Source organism: Dasypus novemcinctus, chromosome 14 (genome assembly GCF_030445035.2).
Source record: "Dasypus novemcinctus isolate mDasNov1 chromosome 14, mDasNov1.1.hap2, whole genome shotgun sequence".
NCBI lineage: Eukaryota > Metazoa > Chordata > Mammalia > Cingulata > Dasypodidae > Dasypus > Dasypus novemcinctus.
Window position 1 is genome coordinate 17,520,926 of NC_080686.1, and position 21,046 is coordinate 17,541,971.

The 21,046-nt window shown below is 39.1% G+C and overlaps 1 protein-coding gene across 2 annotated transcripts in view; it reads left to right on the forward strand.

Annotated features, from left to right (window-relative positions):
* The window catches only part of RP1 (RP1 axonemal microtubule associated), a 391,698-nt gene that overhangs the window by 142,704 nt on the left and 227,948 nt on the right, over nt 1-21,046 (forward strand). For both annotated transcript variants that reach the window (XM_058275538.2, XM_058275539.2), the window contains exons 9-13: nt 2,158-2,233; nt 3,049-3,125; nt 3,210-3,241; nt 3,416-3,545; nt 20,583-20,686. In XM_058275538.2, the coding sequence (XP_058131521.1) occupies nt 2,158-2,233; nt 3,049-3,125; nt 3,210-3,241; nt 3,416-3,545; nt 20,583-20,686 (419 nt within the window). The remainder of the gene's footprint in view (nt 1-2,157; nt 2,234-3,048; nt 3,126-3,209; nt 3,242-3,415; nt 3,546-20,582; nt 20,687-21,046) is intronic.

The following is a 21,046-nucleotide window of genomic DNA, read 5'->3' on the forward strand; positions in this document are numbered from 1 at the left end:
TGGAACTTCCTACTGTACCATCTTCTTACAATCTCTAAGTCCTTTTATTTTTTATTAATTTTCTATTTTTTAAATTATTGCCTTATTACATCCAAGAGAGTCTTCTTTACATATTCCTCAGCAGCATTTAAAACCCATTTCAGAATTCTGGTATCCTTTTTTTTTTTTTATAATGGAGAAATGTAATTCTTTATTTTCTTTCTTTTTTAGCATTTAAAAATGAAATTGAATAAAACAAAAGCATTTGGGGGATGATATTCCAGGTGAGGAAATAGCATGTGCAAAGGCATGGAAACATGAATATGAGTCATCTATGGAAGTAGCTTTCAAAGTGTGGTTCCTGGACCATCAGCATCACCTGGGAACTTGTTAGAAATACAAGTTCTTGGGTTATAACTAGAATGACCAACTGTCTTGGTTTGCCTGGGCCTGTCCTGATTTTAGCACCAAAACTCCCACTTCCAAGGAAACCCCTTATTCCAGACATCTGGTCATCCTAGGCCATCTGTCCAGACTTACTGCCTTAATTTTCTGGGGTTTTCATAGCAAAGTACCATAAACTGGGTGGCTTAAAACAACAGAACTTTACTGTCTCACAGTTTTGGTGGCTAGAAGTCTGAAATCAAGGTACAGCAACTCTGGATGGTTCTGGCCATAACTCAGTCTCTGCCTCTGTCACATGACCATCTCCTCTCTCCTACTGACCGTGTCCAAATTTGCAATTCTCATAAGGACACGAGTCATATTGCAATAGGACTCATCCTAATTTAGTTTGGACTCTTCCTATCCAATAGCATCTTGCAGGGTCCCATTCCCAAATAGGGCCACATCCAAAAAGTCAGAGGTTAGGACTTGACCATGTCTTTTAGGGGAGGGAACACAATTCAGTCCATTACCAAGTCAGAAATTCTGGGGTTGGGACCCAGCAAATCGTGTTTATATAATCCTTTCTGGTGATTCTAGTACATCCTAAAATTGGAGGACCACTGGTGTAGGACTGTGAAGGGTTTTGTATGACCAGCTGGTAGGCATATGTGATGAGGGATGAAATGGAAGAGTAAGCAGCAACAGGCCTGAGGACCCTTGATGCACTGTTTTCAAGCATTTTTAACCTAAAGTAGATATGTATGCGCTCAAGGATTTTTAAATGGGGGAGGATATAATTATATATTTAATATATAATTTGTAAAAGATTCTTATATTACACAAAATGTTACACACAAAAATATAAGGGATTCCCATATGCCCCACTCCCCACACCTTCAACCTTCCCCACATTAACAACTTCTTTCATTAGGGTGGTAATTCATTGCTATTGATGAACACTTTTGGAGCATTACCACTAAGTATGGATTATAGCTTACATTATAGTTTACACTCTCTCCATTCAATTCTGTAGGTTATGGCAGGGTATATAGTGGCCTGTATCTGTCATTGCAATGTCATTCAGGACAATTCCAAGTCCCGAAAATACCCTCATATTACACCGCTTTTTCCCGGGGAGGATATATTTTGAGCTGCCTTTTTGTGTACCTAAACCTGCTGTGACAAGTTAATATATTCCATTTTATCGACAAATAAAATAAAATTGTATTTTTATCAGCCTCAATTTTCAAGTTGATGTAAAATGAAGCATTTAAAAAGAGATCACTGCCTTTATGTACGGCATCTCAGTCTGAGGGCTTGGGCAGGGCTTTGGAATGACTTTCATTTTTAGCCTATCAAGACATATATATCTTGTTTCTATAGACTTGGTCTAAATTTGAACTTACATCACCTTCTATGTGTATGTTTTGGAAATAAAAAGTATTGTTAACTCATCAAATATATATTCTTTGGAAGATGTTAGCTCCAGGACTATGAAAGTAATGTGGGATTGTTGTTTTCAGCTCGTTAGAAAATCCTGTTGAAACAGCTATCATAAATCAGGAAGCCTTGAAATAATGCTGTGGCTTAAAAAAAAATAAGCCTGTGAAATTTTTTCTTAAAAATGCCTCTTATAATTTACTTCTATTTTGTCTTGCTTTATTTGAAGTATTAAAGTTGCCCAATGTCTTTACATAACTTGGGAAACTAGAACATGGTTCTCAAATCCTAAATTGATACACGGACTGTATATATTCATACCACATTTTTCTTTCTTTAATTCGCATTTAGGAAATGGCTGGTTTCTTGATGATGTTGTGGTCAAGGATCCCACAACCAGCCGTGACTACACCTTCCTCTGCCACAGGTTCGTAGGTGTGCTTTTACATTGAACCAATTCCTTTCATGTTAGTGCCAAGCTCATGGAGAGCTTCTTCAGTCATTCCTGGTTGTTGATGCTTTGTAAGTAACTTTTGTGAATATTAATCTGAGGGGATGCTTCTTATATTGAGAAAGATACCTGTTATGTTTTTCCTTATTCCTGGTGATATAAACTGAAATATTTCTTCATAAATTAAGATAGTTTTTTTTTTTAAATGATCTTTCTTTATCAGTAAGGAGAATGAAAATTGCTGGTAAGAAAATTCATTTCCTTCGGACCAAGTCTCAAACTAGGTTAAAAAATAATATACAAAATAAATGCAGACGGCATTGCTGACCCACTGTCAATAGACCTTAAGTTTTTAGTTGTTTTTCTCAGTGTTGGCTGATTTACACGTTCTTTAAACACTCTACTGCCTCTTTCCCCACCCAACCAGTATCAGTTATTTATGAAATGACTGACTGGAATTTGAACTGTGGCCACAAAGCAGAATAAAATAATTCAATGGATATAAAACTTGTGACCCTGACCTCTTTTATACCACAGGCTAACTGACTGAGCAACTCCTTTTTAGATTTGGGAAAACGTATTTCAAACTTCTTGGATAATGGCTACTCTTCCCTTAATTTCTCATAGTCATTGTAGGTATTTTCTTTGCATTTGCTACTGCTCTACCAACTAGATAACCATTGTTTTTTTTTTTTTCCAGTTCTTGCCATCCATTATTTGACTTGTATGTCATTGCTAATGAGTAATGTAAATATAAAGCTTGAATATAATTGATATATCTTTCTTTCCAGGTGGCTGGATCAAGGAGAAGAAGATGGTAAAATTGTCAGAGACCTCTATGCCAATGATAACAGCACCCTCTCAGGACGTGAGTGTCAATTTTGTTTCACTGTGATGATTGAAGAAGGCATGGCACTGGTGGAATTAATGGTCTTCTCCTTTATCTCCTCAGGGCAGAAGCTAGAACTTAAGAGAAAAGAAACAGTAAGACTTTGCTTTTGGCCTTAAATTAATTAATACAAACAATGTTCAAATAACTATTTGATACGTTCAAACAAAGCAGCACCTTATGCTCAGGAAGGGATGTTTCCTTGTAATTTTTTCCCCATTTGTGCCGCTTCATACTGGTGATTTTGTTTGTTTTGTTTTTCCTTTTAGTGGGCTGCAGAAAGCTGGAAATTTATGAAAGGCAATACTCTTCAGTTCTACAACAAACTTACTGGAGGGTTTGTCCGTTTGCATCCAGATGGCACTGTTGATGCAGCTGGAGAGAAGACAGACAGATCTGGTAAAACCACTGGGCTAAGCATCGGGAGCTGTGGCAGTTCTGGGAACCGGAGGGAGGCAGGCATCTAGCCCAGGTTAATTTAGAGTTCTGCTCTTTTCTCAGTTGGCTTAGACCTATGTTAGTCCATTTAGAGAACTCACCATCTCCACTGATACAAACGATTGATAGATGACAAGACTTTAAAACTGGGCAGACCACTCTGCAGAACAGTACATTACGGAAAAAACATTTTTATTATTACTTAATTGAAGAATAAAATGTATGCATTTGACAAAAACTTCATACAAAGTAGCAGTTGTAGCTCTTAAATGATATGATCATTTAAGGAATGAAGTCAGTCTTATTCAATAGCTATTCTGTTCAAAACAGAACCACAGAAATAAGTAAGACATTATCCCTGAATTCCAGAGATTCATAATGTAATGAAGCAGTCAAACACATACAACAATTCCAATAATAAGTGTTTGTTGCTAGTTCATTACAAAAGGACAAGGAGAAAACTAGGTGAAGGAAACCTAGAGTTGATATTTTTTACCAGCATATCTTGAAGGCATGGTCACAGAATTAATAAAGGACTAAGCTGATGACGGAAGCCCTTTGACAATAAACCTCCAAATCTTCTTGAAATTTTGGCCTGCACTATTTAAACAGAACAGGCCCGCTGTACCTTTGTAACTTTGCTATACTTTGTTAGAAACTCCGATGTGCAAATAGCCTCTAGGATGTGCCAGAGATAGCACCTATAGCATTTCATCAAAATGTAACCTCCTCCACTTCATATTAGAGATCCCAGGGAATAATCCATTTCTTCCTTTATGAAAATGTCACATTCTAAAAATATGTCCTATTTATTTTTAGTCTTTGGAAAGACTAATCTTTCCAAAATTAGTCTATTCCTGGGACCTTTCCCTTCCTTTACGTTTCCACTCGGGATCTCTCAAAATGGCTCCTCACACCTTGATCTCTGGGTGTCCTGCTGCCAGCGCAGATGGTCTTTTTTCTTATTGAGTGTGGTAGATTGCATTTCCAAATCTCCCATTGTTAAGTCAAACTGTGAAAGGTGTGAGATTTTACCCTACCTGCAAGGAATGTGGGACCCCAGGGTTAGACAGTTATGACCATTTATTTTCACAGCAAAAGCAGCAGCCAGAGAAATATCTTGCATTGGTTCCCTGAACCCCAACCTCCAGAGGGTGATGTGAGGACCAGATGATACTTACACATGCCATCATGGGGTATGTTCAAGGAGAGAAACCCTGAAACTAAGTGTGGTAGATGGAATTGCGTATCCCAGCATGAGACCTGTTCTTACTCTTAATCCGCGTCCCTGTGAGTGTGAGCCCATTGTACGTAGGACTTTTCATAGATGTTATTTTTAGTTAAGGTGATCAGGGCAGGGCTTAATCTATATTGCTGGAGGCTTTAAAAATAGGAGTCAGAGAAAGGCAGAAGCCAGAAGTCAGAGAAAACCTAAGAGCAGACAGAAGGAGAGAGATCACCATGTGACAGCAGGCAGAGCTGCCAGCCAAGGAACCCAGAGGATTGTGGCGAGTCAGCACTGGAATGTGGGGAGAAAGCTTAATCATGCTGACACCTTGATTTGGGACTTTTGGCTTCTAAACAGTGAACCAAAGAACTCCTATTTAGCCAACCCATTGTGTGGTATTTGTCATAGCAGCCTGGGAAACTCATACACTAAGAAACTCTGATCTTACCCAGGGCTGCAGGTGACCTGCCCACTCTCTTCCAGAGAGAGAGAATGGTGGTGGTGTGATTTACGGTGTGGGGTTGGTAGGCACATGTTCTCCTGGGGGAGGAAGGAAAGCTCTTTACCTTTACTACCCTGGGATGTCTCTGGGGAAAGGGAAGCTTCTAATCTTTACTTTCCTGGAATGTCTCCTCCTATATTTTGTAAGTTCCTTTGCTCGGAGGAACTGGATCGTGCAGGAACACAATAAATCTATGGGGAATTTACTTCTAGCACCTATACTACACACTTGCTTATAAAGGTACTCCACTACTCTTACATCAAGAAATGGAGTTTATTGCCCACGGCTTGCTGGCCCTGTCACATGTTTTCACTAATAGAATGCAGCAGAAACAACATTGTAACATCCAAGATCTGCATCTTCTATTTTCCCTTCTTGGATTACTCCTCCTTAGCAGCCAGCCACCATGCTGGAAGGAAGCCTAAGCAGCCCTGTAGAGAGGCCCTCAAGGAGGCAGAGGAGGGCGCTGGCAGCCCAGCTCCACCTGCCAGGAACACGAGTCTGTGTGTGGACCAAGTAACTGGTGGGTGATGAAAATAGAGAGCCTTTTCCTTTCTCCCTTCATTTTTTTTTGTTTTCATTTTAATATGCTCATCCTGCAATATATGAACTTGAATGACAGTCCTAAAAATGCATGTGCAGGAGAGTGTGCGTAATTTTTCTGAGCATAACTGACATTTTTGCAACAGGAGGTCTTTTATGTGTGGTAATTACTTGCAGGATTATTTCCTGATGTTATGCTCATTGTCCCATAAATTCACACTCATGAATCGTTTTCATATGCCTTTACAGTGTTGTGTGGAATGGTGCTGACCTGGGGCCATCTTTTCAGGAAATATTTTAAGAACCTGTTTCTCAGATATATTGGCTTATGATTTTAGTCACAAAATGACATCATTTTTTATACTGTGCGCCATTTAGGTAGCAAGCTGGTTGTGAGATTAGCTATTTCCATACTCAGAGAGTTAGAATGCTTACTTCTCTAAGAACTCCTGAACCATTTCTTGCAGCACAAGACCTAAAAGCAGACACACAGCGTGAGAAGATCTTTGAAATGCCGCGGGGAACTTCATTTTGTGATCATATGCTCTTAGCTACTAAACCAACACTGTTACAGTATTGACAGTGGCAATAACACTTGCATCTGCTTGTCTCTATGTGGGATCCTATGGTCAAAAGGAAGGAACAGGCCGACCTAGCTACTAAGATTTTTATCACTAAATCCTCGATGGTTATTTTGATGTCGTGGCCAGTTTCACAAACTCCCTACCTCTGAGATTTTAAAAGATTTTCTATAACATGTAGATTCTCATGGTCTTCTCATTTTACAGTAGTAGTCTGTCCAGAGAAACATTTCTGATGGAAATTCAGACATTTTTGACCTATACTGCTGAAAGGATTAAGCATGCATTTACAAATTTACAATGTATCACTTAACTGGAACTTTCCAATGTCATTGTTGTCCTCTGTATTTTCTCTTTTTGGGTTTAAACTTTCTGTTTGGGGGTGTTTATTTGGTTCCGTGCCAAACATGTTCATAAGGAAAACACAACTACATTCTTCACTGTGGTAGTTTGAAATTATGTCCAAAAATTATTTGTGTTTCTCGTGTTGCTGATTCGCTTCTACGTCCTGCAGTGGTGCAATGGGAAGTACTGAATATTCCTGCATTTCTTCTCTCATGTTAATATCCATGCCTCTGCACAATGAGTATGGATACATGCTGCAAAATACTCCCTGTAAACTGGAATGCAGCAATTAGGAAAAAATATTTCCGATACCAAAGTAATGGGCCATCTTGCACGGCACAGCAGCAGAGGGTACTATTCACGTTTGTCCTTGTATTCCGTTTATATGTTTATTTACAAGACTTCTGAGAGACCCTGTAGTGGGCTGGGATAAAGGCTCCGCAAAGGCATATTCACTCCCTGATCCCCAAGCCTCGTAAGTATTAGCCCATCTGGCAAGAGTGGGACTTCAGCGAAGGGCCTGGAGGGGAGCTGCTTGTTGTGGGGTGATCTGTGTGGGCCCCACATGCAGTCACATGTGTCCTTCTAGGAGCAAGGCGAGGGAGTGTAGACGGATACTCAGTGGTGACGGCGCTGTGAAGGGCCGCCAGAAGCCGAGGCGCGCCGTGGACAGCGGGCAGCGGCCAGAGGATGAAGGGCAGGGGTGGGCCCTCTCCCCCGAGTCCCCGGGGGAGCGCGGCCGGAAGCTACCTTTATCGCAGCTTCGCGAAACTGATTTTGGACTTGAACGGTGAGGCCAAACGGGCAACGCGCCAAACTGGCCCCATCCTGCCAGAACTGGACGGTCCGCATCTTCACTCCCGCTGTCTTTAAATAAAGGGAGTTAGGACTGGAGTGGGTTTTCGGGAGAGCAAGTGGACGCGCTCCAGCATCTTGTCCATTTTTCCCATTTCCAGCCCTACTGGGTTGAAAGGTGTGGACATTTGCCGAAGTTTGGAGACGTCTCCTTGCAGGGGGTGCTGTGCCAGGAGACACTTCTCTCAACCCTCTTGTTTTCACGCGGTTTGCATCTTCTGCTAGGAGGTCTTTGCAGTCGCTTTAAAAAAAATAATTTTGCGATGGGCGATATCAGGGATTGAACCCAGGTCCTCGTACATTCAAAGCAGGCGCTCAACTGCTGAGCTACCCGGCCACTGCAACCACTCTAAGAAGGCCACAGAAGGAGATATTCCAAGATACAGGACACCGTCGCCCGCGGAGGACTTTCAGGCTAGGACAGGCTCCCTCCTTTCCGCAGAGCTTTGCTTCCTGAACAAGAGAGTGAGGACCCTGTCTCCCTAGTGGGCCAGGCCTGTTAGGTTTGCCGGCAGCTCCGGTGCAGATGGGGGTCTCGCAGGCTCGGGGCTCCTGGGCGCTGGGCGCGAGCCGCTGTGCGCACAGCACGCGCCCGGGCCCCGCCGCGTCGCCCTGGGACCGACGGCAGCCTCGCGACCCCCCGCCCGCTGAGGGCCGGGAGGCTCCCCGCGCAGCGGCCTCGCCCAGTCTCGTTCCAGGCCAGCAGCTGGCTGCACCGCGGGGCAGCAGCCGGGACTGGAGCCACGGGATCCCGGAGAGGACCTGGGCGCCCGCGCCGGCCTCTCAGGCCTCGGGGTGCAGTCCTGCGGCTCCAGGAGCCCAGACAGACGTGGAAGCGGCCGTCCCCCGCTCTCGGGAGGCTGCTGGGGTGTTAGGAGGACTGGATTAGCGGGTCACGCTGCAGAGCCAACATCCAGACATCCACAGTGCCAGGTGGGCTCATGGGTGGATGGACAAACGGCAGTTTGGCCACCTCGGAGACTCGCAGTGGCGATGAACCCGCGCAGTCCCCTTCTGGTTGATAAAGGCAAGCACCACCAACACCACCACAAACCCAAAACAGGGAGACCAGGAGAAACGGGCAGAGAGGGTCCGCAGGACACCCCATCCCCTCGCAGGAGCTTAGGCTGCTTTACCTGGAGCCTCTCCTGCGCAGAGCGCGCCCGGAGCTTTGACCCTTCAGACAGTGGCTGGGATTTCACCACCCAGACGAGAGCGCAAGGCATTTATCAGAGAGTCTTTATGGGTTTTGCTTCAAAGTGACTTTAGAAATATTTCATCAGGTCTGCAAGAAATCCTGAAGGGAATTTTGTTAGAATCACATTAAATCTGTGTATTCACTTGGAAGAAATTGACTTCTGTAAATATTCAGCCTTTTCCTTCAGGAATTTGTCTTTCTTTCTCTCAAGACTTCCTTTATATGATAAGTTTTCTTCATATAGGAACCCAAATTTTCTTGTTAGTGTTATTTCTAGGATTTTGGTTCCTGTTGTAAGTATATCCTTTTACCCTTACAAATCTAGCTGATATTGGAAATACTTAGAGTTTTTTTGACATGTTTTATTTATGCAATGTTTATTATGTGCCTACAATGCACTAGGCATTGGTCTAGATATATATTTATTTTGAATCTTACCACTTCATTGCACTCTAAAAATTAATTTGTCATTTTTTCCAGAACAAATAGAATGCATTTATAAATTTACTTTCCAACAGTTGCATCTATAGTTTTGGGTTCAAGCATTATCCTACTGGCAAGAACATCCTCAGGAAGGCAGAATTATGTTGGTATATTGGCATTCTCATTTCGTAGCCAGTTTTAATAGGATGTCTTTGTTGTTTACTAAAAGTTGGGTATTTGAGTGGGAGTCAGTAAATAATACCACTTTCTTTCCCTCCTGTGGTCAGAATCAATTAAGAAAAGACACAGGACACAGACAAATGGAAATCCAACCTCAGCCTTGTTATTGATGGGGCCGAGCGAAGCTCCCGGCTTTGAAGGACTTGCTGGCCCCGACCAGATGAGACAACATTGCTCATCCAGCACAGGCAGGGCTGGACAGCCACGGGCTGCCCCCGGGGCCGTTCCTGGGGGTGACAGTGGAGGGCGCCTGAGCTGGCACATCCGCTCCCTCTTTCAAAGCCACCCACAGGCATCATATGCTAAATGTGATGCAGCTACTGGGTTTTTAAGTGGGTCTAAAGTGATAAGTAACCTATTTCTGATTTTATTAAAAGTCTTTTTAAAAAGCAATTTACACAACACGAAATGACTGTTAAACTGCATTAAATTTCTCTTTGACATCTTTTGGATTTTAAAATACAGTTTTTCACATTGGATTTAGAGTTATTTAATGTTACTTGAATAAACACATTTTTAAAAAATTAAATACGCTTTTCATTTCAATATTAGACCCTGCTTATTTTCGGTAGATAATTCTTTAACTCGCTAGTTTAAATCAGATTGTTAGTTTACCTTTTTAGAAATTTATAAATCCTATTCATAATAGAGATTCATTAAATATGCACCTACATTTATCTAGTGCGTACTGGGTACCAGATTCCGGTCTAAGGTTGAGGATATCACAGCAAACAAAACAGGTAAAAATCTCTGCCTACATAGAGTTTGTATTCTAATGAGAATGGTCTGCATTTTTTCAAGGGAAGAAAGGGAGTTTGCCAACTTTTGATTTCAGCTTATTCTAATTTCAAGAAACGCACTATTTCAGGAAATGTACCATTTTATTCTGTCTTTTAACAATGTATATAGCACAAGAATTGTTCTCTCTTGAAAGTTAGAACTCATGTAAGTCATCACTATCAAGGCTTTCGGTGTCTCATTACTGCACCAAGTGATATTTATACTGCCCGTCTTGCTTTCCTGTTGTTTGTGTGAGTCTAATGCATATTTATGCATTGTTAATTTTTAACTTTCTTGAGGGTACTTCTCCGACACACAATGTGTGATATGGTTAGGTTTTTCTAAAAAAGTGATTTTGAATAGGTTTTGCCTTAATCGGAGAGTTTATACTCATTTACAGTGAAAGAGCATGTTACTGATCATCCTTCTGACATCTTGTATTATGCCTTTTGTTTCTTTTGCTTTCTGTCTTTTGCTATGAGGATCTGTTTCCTTTCTTCTTCTATATGGGCTTTTTCCATAGTTTGTAATGATAGATCTTTTACTAAAATCTTCTAGAAAATCTTATTTGATATTTGATATAACTTTTATCCCAATTTAGAAAATCAATAGTACTCACTGTAAAATATTTGGGAAATCCATTAAAACATAAATATGAAAATCTAGGGAATGTATATGTCTGTTACTTGGTTATGATAACCAGTGAATCTAGTGCATTTTCTTCTAACCTTGCATGTACATAAATATAAATATAAACCATATCGATAGTATTATATGAAATATGCATATTTTGTATATATAATTTTTTAAAAACCACAGTTTCCTAAGCAGACAATTCAATATAGAATTTTAATTTTGCTACTTAATATTATTACACAAGTGTTTTTCTTTAGCATTAAATATGCTTCAAATTCATTAAAATTATATGAACTTCATTGTATGGATTTTCCACATGGATATGACACTCCCCTATTTTGATAAACATTCTTGCATAGTCCATCATGTCTGATGTTTCTACTTCTGATTGTTTCCTTTGCCAATATTCCTGAGAAATAGAATTATGAGGTTAAAGATGAAGGAGGCTTCCCGGCTCTTTATAGACACTGCTGCCTCTCTTTCTAGAAGAGATATCAATTAGCACTCTCATCAGCAGGCATGAGTTGCCTACACCCTCTATACTCATGCCATTAAGATAGAAATAATAATAAAAGGTGCATACATTAAACTTTTATGTAAACTTAAAGCATATAAACAGACATTCTGAAATTTTTAAGTGTAAGGCTAAGGTATTTTTCTTGTTTAAAACACAACTTTAGTGAAAGTGATCACACTTTCCAGTTTGTATGGTTAGCACTGAACTTTCATTCAGAAGTTTCCCGGATTGGACAATCATTTAAAGGATCACTGTTATCTCTAATGAATCACTGATAATCTCCAGGTACCATTTCAAAGTGAAGTGAGAATTTAAAGAGAATTTGTGGAATAGGGGATATAGCTTCTTGAATCCTCTGAAAGCTTCTAAGCCAAACTTTTCAGAGTTTTCTCATTGCTTCTTTAATAAATAATTTACATGGTATGCTGAAGAGGATAATACCCCTCTTACCTTGTGCTGCAAATTTTTGGAAAAAAAAAGAGATGTTGGTTATCCTCCACTTCTCTTTGAATAAGATAAAATATAGCCAGTCCTAGAACTTGCCACCCAAATGGATTTTCCTTGGACTCCTTATTCCTTAGTCTACTTGGGGACTAACTGAATTCTTTCTTAGAACATGGCTAGTAGTTGACCTATGCAGTTTTAAGCCTGATTTCTAGTGAGTACCTGGTGGAATCTGCTGCAGCACTTTCCTCTGTCTGATTCTTTGGCACTTGATCTAAATAAAGGACCCGAAAAGAAATTTAGAGTGTATAGCACTGGCTGCACATGGGCCGTTTTCTCTTCTGCCGTAACTCTTACCTGATGTTCACTACACTTCGCTGAAATCAAGTTGCCAATGGCCTTATCCCTTTACTTCCTGAGAAGGCTTTGAAAAAACTCCTTGGTTTATGTTAGGAAAGAATATGTTGTAGCTTTGTTCTTACCTTTCCTGGGAGCTTCAGTTTCTGCATACCAGTGGAAAGAAGATTTGGGGAAAGGAGACTACAGGAGAGAAGAGGACTCTAGAAGTCTTGAAAGTGAACCTGCCTAGTAGGGGTATGATGGCTCCTCACTTTTCTCTGGCTCCTATACTGCAGTTCTCTCTGAGTTAGGAGCATAGTGGGGTGACTAAAATCTTTGCCAATCATTACCCTCCCCCACTACAACCATATCGTCTTATACTAAAAGCAGTCTGCCAGTAACCGAAAGCTGTCTTATTGCATTTTATAATTTCAGTCTTCACTCTTCTATGACTACTTCTGTGACTAAGGGCAATTGAATATTTGAAGGCAACTCCTTTATTCTCTCCTATAGGAGGAGAAGCCACTGATGGATTTAAAGTAGAGTAGAAACACTTTGGTAGTAAAGTGGAACTCAGGTTTGTGAGGGTGAGGAGGAAGATTAGAGAAAGTGAGACCAGTGTTTTTATTTGTTAAGCTGCTCAAAGCAGGTGCCGTAAAATGGGTTGGCTTTTAACGATGGGGATTTATTACCTTGCAAGCTTATAGTTTTGAGGCTGAGAAAAATGTCCAAATCAGTACATCATCTAGGCGATGCTTTCTTACTGAAGACTGGCTGCTGGTGATCCTTGGCTCCTCTGCCACATGGCAAGGCACATGGTGGCGTCTGCTGGTCTCACCTTTCTCTTCCTGGCCTTGTTGCTTGTGCTGGTTTGAGTCTTTTGTGGACCCTGGAACATTTTTTTCTTAATCTAACCTATTTCTGTGTATGTAAACCTATTCTATGTGGAACCTTTTGGTTAGATTCAGTTAAGGGACCTTTTGATTAGATTGCTTCAGTTAAGGACCTTTGATTAGATTGCAGGACCCAGGGTGGGTCCTAATCCTCTTACTGGAGTCCTTTATAAACAGAAGACTAAAAAACCACAGACACAGAAACACTCAGAAAAAACTGGTAGGGACAGAGAAAAACCAAAAGGCTGAGAGCGAGGTCCTAGAGCCTGGAGGCTAAAATCAGCAGAGCACAGATGCACAGAAGAAGGCCCCAGAGAGGCTGAGAGAGAGGCCTGGAGGAGAAAGGAGAGATTCTGTTTTTAAAATACATTTTAAAATTAAACCTCGCTGTATTAAGTCATATGCCTGATTGCCCACAGCCAAGCTCAGAGAGAGAGCTTTGCTTCATGACTTGAATTTCCTAGAACCACCATTATGTCTTGCCATGTGCCCAATTGTCCACAGCCAACCTTTGGTGAGACAGCATCTCTGTGATACCCTTATTTGAAAATTTTCACAGCCTCAGAACTGTAAGCTTTTAGCCTAATAAATTCCCATTATAAAAACCACCCCATTTCTGGTATATTTCTCCCACCAGACTTTTAGCAAATGAAAGCATTGTTTTCGACCTCCTGCTTCTGTGGCTTTTCTTCTTGTCTGAATTTCATTCCCTTATAAAAGACTTCAGTAACAGGGTTAGGACCCACCTAGGCTATGCCTTAACTGACATAACCTCATCAAAAGGTCTTAGAATAGGTTTGACCTGCAGGAATGGATTAGCTTTAAGAGCATGATTTTTCTGGGATGCATACAGTTCCAAACCACTACAACCAGTTAGGACATTCTTATAATATGTCAGGCAAAAGATGATGAAGACCAAAAGTACTTCAGCAGAAGCCTAGGTGGAGAAGAGAGAATGATTTGAGAGATTTCTAAGAAGTAAAATTGTCAGTGTGCTTCAGTGAGGAAGGAGTGTTAAGGGAAAAGGATTACTCTCAGGTTTCTGGCTTGGGCAATTGAGTTGTTGATGAGTTCACCAACTGATGCAGGAAGTGCAGAAGGAGGACTGGAATGGGAAGCTAGAATGTATGGAAAATTATGAGCTCCAGTTTGTACCTACTGAATGCGAAGTGCCCATGAAACATCCAGTTGTTTATGTTCAATTTTATTTATGAACCTACCACTGAGGGAGAGATGATTTGTGGAGATGTTGTTTTTGGGATTCCTTAATTTTTGGATTATTAAAAACAACAAACCTTCTCAGGGAGCCTGAGAAGAGTGAGACGCATAATTGTCTGAGCAGATATCACCAAGTGCATCCATGAATAGAGGGGTGGGAGGAAATGAGATAGAGGTAGAGGAAGGAGTCGGTGAGATGGAAGGTTAGGGTTTCAAGACGCTGTGTGACAACGGGGTCAAATGTCGAGAGGCAAAGTGAAATAAAGACTGAAAAGCTTCCATTGGATTTGGCCAAGTAGAATTTGTTTTGGTGAAATTAGTGTTACGAGATCCAATGGATGATACTGTTAGTCAGAACTTTAAGATCATGTGTATATATGTATATACATAGCTTCTTTTTAGAGATAAGAACATGGGCAATTTTTTTCTGGGTTGCAATTGAAAAGATGCCCTGTGCATTGTAGATTCTCAATGAACATTAGTTCAAAGAGCTCTTTGGTGGCACAGTGAGAAGAAACAATCAAGTATCCAGATTCCCATGGTAGTGCCCTTTCCAGTACCTATTTTTATCCTCCAAACTGTGCTCATAAAACTCTTGAAGTCCATGAAAGTATTTCAGAATTCCTTAGTAAGAATGTATTTTTCCTCTATTCAGAAACATTTAAATTTCCTGGAGATCTCATTTTTCACACAGATTTAATTATAGTTTTACAAAAAGGAAGATTCTGTTCCTAATACACACTTAAAAATGAAAACTCACGGACCACTATCAACTACCAACTGATGATGCAACTGGAAAATGACCTTATACGGAAGGTTCAATGCGGATCAGCAGAATATCCATGTCTACATAAAATACCATGACTTTAAAATGCTGTTTGACCTAAAGTAAGGGGGAAATGGAAAGGAGAAATGAGTTTATATGGCTACGAGTTTCTAAAAAAGAGTCTGGAGGCTGGCAGAAGGTTTGCCCTCATGCACAACTGAGCAGAGCCAGAGAGACAGATAAAGCAGATACAACCCCCAGATATTGGTTCCTTTGAGGGCTAAAGAGACCCATGGGAGTTATGGTCATGGCCGATGGGGTTAACTACCAGGGCAGATGGCCCCTCTTTGGAAATGGTGTTTATGTGTGATGAATCTGGACTCAGATGGGATCTCCCTTCATAAGACTTTCATGCTAATGTGCTGGAGGTGCAGTTAATGTTGGGGTTTAAGATATATTTAGGGGATTTGAATCTCTGGACTGACAATGTGATAGCCAGATCCTGAGCCTCAACAGACTCCAGCACCTACAATCTGATTTATTGGACTTACCACACTCAGCTAAGATGGAGTTGAAGAAGGACAACCACCACACCATGGAGCCTAGAGTGATTACAACTGAAAATGGGAGGATTGCATCCAGCATCCAGGTGGAATCTGAGCCTCCTCTTGACATAGAGGTGCAATGGACACAACCAATCCAATGTCCACATAGAAGAGGTGGCACTGGATTGGGAAAAGTGGACATAATGGACAAAGGGTATGGGGAAAGGCAGGAAGAGATGAGAGGTGGAGGCGTCTTCGGGACATGGAGCTGCCCTGGATGGTGCTTCAGAGGTAATCACCGGACGTTGTAAATCCTCACAGGGCCCACTTGATGGAATAGAGGAGAGTATGGGCCATGATGTGAACCAATGTATGTGAGGTGCAGAGGTGCCCAAAGATGTACTTGCCAAATCCAATGGATGTGTCATGATGATGGGAACGAGTGTTGTTGGGGGGGGGGAGAGGGGGGGTGGGGGGGTGGGGTTGAATGGGACCTCACATATATATTTTTAATGTAATATTATTACAAAGTCAATAAAAAATAAAAAAATTAAAAGAAAAAAAAAATGAAAACTCACTATATTAATTGTTCAAATCCAAGGAATTCTGTATCAAGTTAAATTTCTCAAAATAGGGACCTGTAATGTTTTCCCCAGCAATAGGAGTTCACTTACTGAACAAATATTTAGAGTGTTTACTGTGGATAAGAGAATATCTTAGATGCAGCACTAACAACAATGAGCAAACCGTCATCCTTTCATAGAACTAATATTTATATTCTTGATACACTTAAAAATAAATTTTTATAATATAGACAATAATTATGATTTTAAATATTGAAGCCTTATCGAAAAACTGATAGAATTATGGCTTTGTAATATAACAGGTTGAGATTCTTGTATTTATGAAATCAACAGATTGAAGGGAAGATTGAATGAGACAATGGTAATTATTCTTAGCATATTTTCAGTAGTACTTCTTTAGTTTTCAAATTCTTCCATCAACTCGTTGGTTCACACAATTAGTGAATCATCTGAACAGTAATCCTTTGAGTGTTCTTGTCCTGACTTTATTGATGAGGAAATGGAGATAGAGAGACAAAGTGATTTGCCCAAGGTATGTAATGAGCCAATGTCAGAGTCAGGATTAGAAGTTTGTTCCTCATTTCAGTTAGAACCCAACCCTCAATCCCCAGGAGTGTCTGTAAGTGTTCATTAGCATGGTTTAATTTTAGAAAGATCCTTAATTCGTAACAGTTAAGAGGTATTTTATTAGGTAGATAAAAATAAGTTAGAGATTATTTAGGCAGAAAGCTTTCCATGAGGAGTGGTCTCTTTCGTATACACACCTTTCACTTTTGGAAGTATGACTTTAAATGAATGTAAGATTATTTACATATGAAATGGAATCCTTTTGAATTTGAAGTACTATAGTTAACCTCTATGTAAAACCTTGTATTTAACTAAAAGCACCTGCCCAAGGGGTTAATTGGAATAAAAATATAGATAGAAATCATTAATTGTATTTGCTAACTTTAGATAGACCTATACACATCATAAGGTGGGTAATTAAAGCAAATATATGAATAATCCCAGGTTAAAAACTGAAATTTGGGGAATGTAAATTACCCAACTACCACCATCTCCTTTCATTTGGCATATATTGCTTAGGTTTAATGTTTTGAGTTAATAAAAAGTAGGCTAGGTTGACAATGGTAGGAAGGGAAAGATCGATTCATTTTAGAAAATCTTACTTTGTTACCATGATATCACTTTATATACATTATATAACATATTTTATATTATCAAAATATGCTATATAAATGTACCCCATATTTACTTATTAAGCACATATTATAAACATAATTTATATATACTATATATATACATACACACAATAGACACATACACACACAAACTTTTGTAACGCATTAGGAAATGAAATTTCATTTTTAGCCTGTTAGCCTTAAGTCATGGCTCAAGGAATTGTATATGTTAAGAATAATTTTCCTGATTTCCAATTATTTTCTCCCATTGAGTTGGCTGCATTTTTACTGTTTTGACAAAGTCCTTTGAGGTGTGAAAGTGTTTAATTGTGAGGAGGTCCCATTTACCTATTTTTTCATTTGTTGCTTGTGCTTTGGGTATAAGGTCCAAGAAACCACCACCTACCCCAATGTCTTTAAGATGTTTTTCTACATTTTCTTCTAGTAGTTCTATGTTCTGGCTTTTACACAAAGGTCTTTGGCCCATTTTGAGTTGATTCTTGTATAGGAAGTAAGACAGATGTCCTTTTTCATTCTTTTGGTATGGATATCCAGTTTTCCCAGCACCATTTCTTGAAGATACTGTTTTATCCTGTTAACATGGTTTTGGTAGGTTTGTCATAAGGGTGAGGGTTTATTTCTGGATTCTCAATTCTACTCCACTGATTGATGTGTTTATCTTTATGCCAATACCATGTTGTTTTGACCACTGTATTTTTGTAATGTGTTTCAAGATCAGGCAGTGAAATTCCTTCCACATCGCTCTTCTTTTTTAGATTGCTTATGCCCATTCGGGTACACTTTCCCTTCCAAATGAATTCAGTAATTGCCTTTTCTAGTTCTGTAAAGTCTAAGGTCATGTAACAAATCATGTTACTACTACAAGATGTTAATAATAATAGTAAAATTGGTAATGCATTGAATCCATTAATCAGTTTGGGCAGGATTGACATCTTCATGATATTTAGACTTTTAATCCATGAACATGGAATGTCTTTCCATTTGTTTAGGTCTCTGTTGATTTCTTTTAGCATTGTTTTGTAGTTTTCTGAATATAGGTACTTTGGTTAAATTGATTCCCTAGGTATGTGAGTCTTTTTGTTGCTATAGTAAATGGAATTTCTCCCTGATTTCTTCCTAAGCTTGTTCAAATACTAGTATATAGAAACATTATTAATTTACATGTTAATCTTGTATCCTGCCACTTTGCAGACCTTGTTTATTAGCTCCAGTAGCTTTGTTGCAGACATTTTAGAGTTTTCTAAATATAGGATCATGTCATCTGCAAATAATGATAGTTTTACTTCTTCTTTTCCTATTAGGATGTTTTTTATTTTTTTCTTGTCTAATTGCTCTAGCTAGAATTTCTAGTACAATGTTGAATAACAGTGGTGACAGTGGGCATCCTTGTCTTGTTCCTGATCTTAGAGGGAACAAAAAATCCTTTTGAACTTGAAGTACTATAGTTAACCTCTGCATAAGACTTTGCACTTAATTAAAAGCATTTGCCCTTTGTCAAATTGTAAAAAGGTAGCCAACTCTATGGTAGAAAATATTTGGAAATCACATATCTGATAAGGGTTTAATATCTATGATAAATAGGGAGGAGTGCTCTAGCTTAACAATAAAAAGACAAGTGACCAAATTAAAAAATGGACAAAGGACTCGAATATACATTTGTCCAAAGAAGAAATAAACTGGCACAAAAACACATGAAAAAACGTTCAATGTTACTAGCAATTAGGGAAATGAAAAGCAAAACTATAAGATATTATTTCATACCTATTAGAGTGGCTGCTACTAAAGAATCTGAAAACTGTAAATGTTAGAGAGGATGTAGAGAGATAGGAATGCTTATTCACTGTTGGTGGGAATGTAGAATGGTACAGCCACTGTGGGAAGACTGATAATTCCTAAGGAAGTTGAATATAGACTTGCCATGTGACCTGGCAATGCCACTACTGGGTATATACCTATGTGTCACTGAGAGCAGTGACACAAAACAGACATCTGCACACTGATGTTCACAGCGGCATTATTCACGATTGCCAAAAGTTGGAAACAACCTAGGTACCCATCTACAGATGACTAGATAAACAAATTGTGGTATGTACACATGATGGAATATTATGCAGCTGTAAGAAGAAATAAAGTTGTGAAGCCCATGACAATGTGGATGAACCTGCTTTGCATGAAGCAAAGCAGATGCAAAAAGAACAAATACTGTATGATTGCTCTATTATGAGCTAAATACATTGTGTAAATTCCTTGAGTTAACAACTTGCATGTAAGTCACCAGAAAACAGAATGAGCTTAGAGAATGGAAAGGTGAGGCTTAACTTGTGCAGAATTGGTAAAAAGGACTTGTGTTAAACTTTGGAAATGAATAGAAAAGGTGAAAGCCCAACATAATGTTTGTAATTATCAGCACTATTATGTGGATATGAAAGTGGCTTAAAAGGAAAGTCTAAGGTAATATATATTACTAAAAGAAAAGCTGAAACATGTAACTTGGGACTGTATAGCATAGTAAAAGCACACATGAAATATGAATATAGGTAAAATTGCATAATAAGGCTGTTTTTCTTTGAAACCAAACAAGTGTATGTTAATACTACAAGATGTTAATATCACACATTATGCTAAGTGAAAGAAACCAGATACAAAGTACTACATATTGTATGATTCCATTTATATAAAATGTAAATATAAATCAATGTATAAAGATATGCAAAAATATATTGAAAACTAAGAATAAGAAATATATAATACCATCATCAAAATTTAAACCAGTCACCAATGCCCAAATTAAATGTATTTTTTTATAGCACATTATTTGATTTTACTTCAAATCTCTGAGATTTATGTAAGGGAAATGGATTTTTACAGTAGGAGAATTTACTTTCCTGGAAATAATTCTGAAAGGTGGGGTTACTGCAGGTTGTTTCAGAGACTTATTGATTAGCATGACTTTTCATTAGAGATTTTCAATGGAAATTCTACCAAATTGCTCAGCAACATGTAGATCATCAAAGGTTGCTATATTTTACTGTTGAACTAATAAAAAATTTTAGTTGAGAGATGTCATAAAATGTTTTATAGGGAGTCAATGCATAATTGAATAAGGAAAACAGCTTTAAAGTCATTAATTAATTAATACATACAATGTCTTTCTTCCAGGTCTCTTCGATGTGAGTTTCAACAAAGGAAATGTATGCATTTTCCAGAGTCATCAGATGAGACATCTTTCTCTTGCTCTTGACAATGGCTCTGTCACTGGAAAGGTATGTAGTAATTTTTCCCTTTGTCCTCCATCAATAATATTGTATCTGTATATTACAATCTTTTTTTCAGCATAAGATACATTTACAAGATTATCAAATTGCATTTTCTTTTGCTTACCCTTTCACTTGTTTTCCTGTTGTGTTTGGTCTGACTAATTTTTGAGATTCTGATGCAGACATGCTCCTAAATTTCAGCAATTGATATTTGGATAAGAGAATGTAGCCCACTTTCCTGACAACATTCAGAATTTAAATGAACTTTCAAAAGGGGATCACCTGACTTCTCAAAGGCCCCTTCAGGAATAATATTGGTCTTACCTAATTATGCTTAGTTTAGGCTTGGAAAGTAGGTTTTAATAT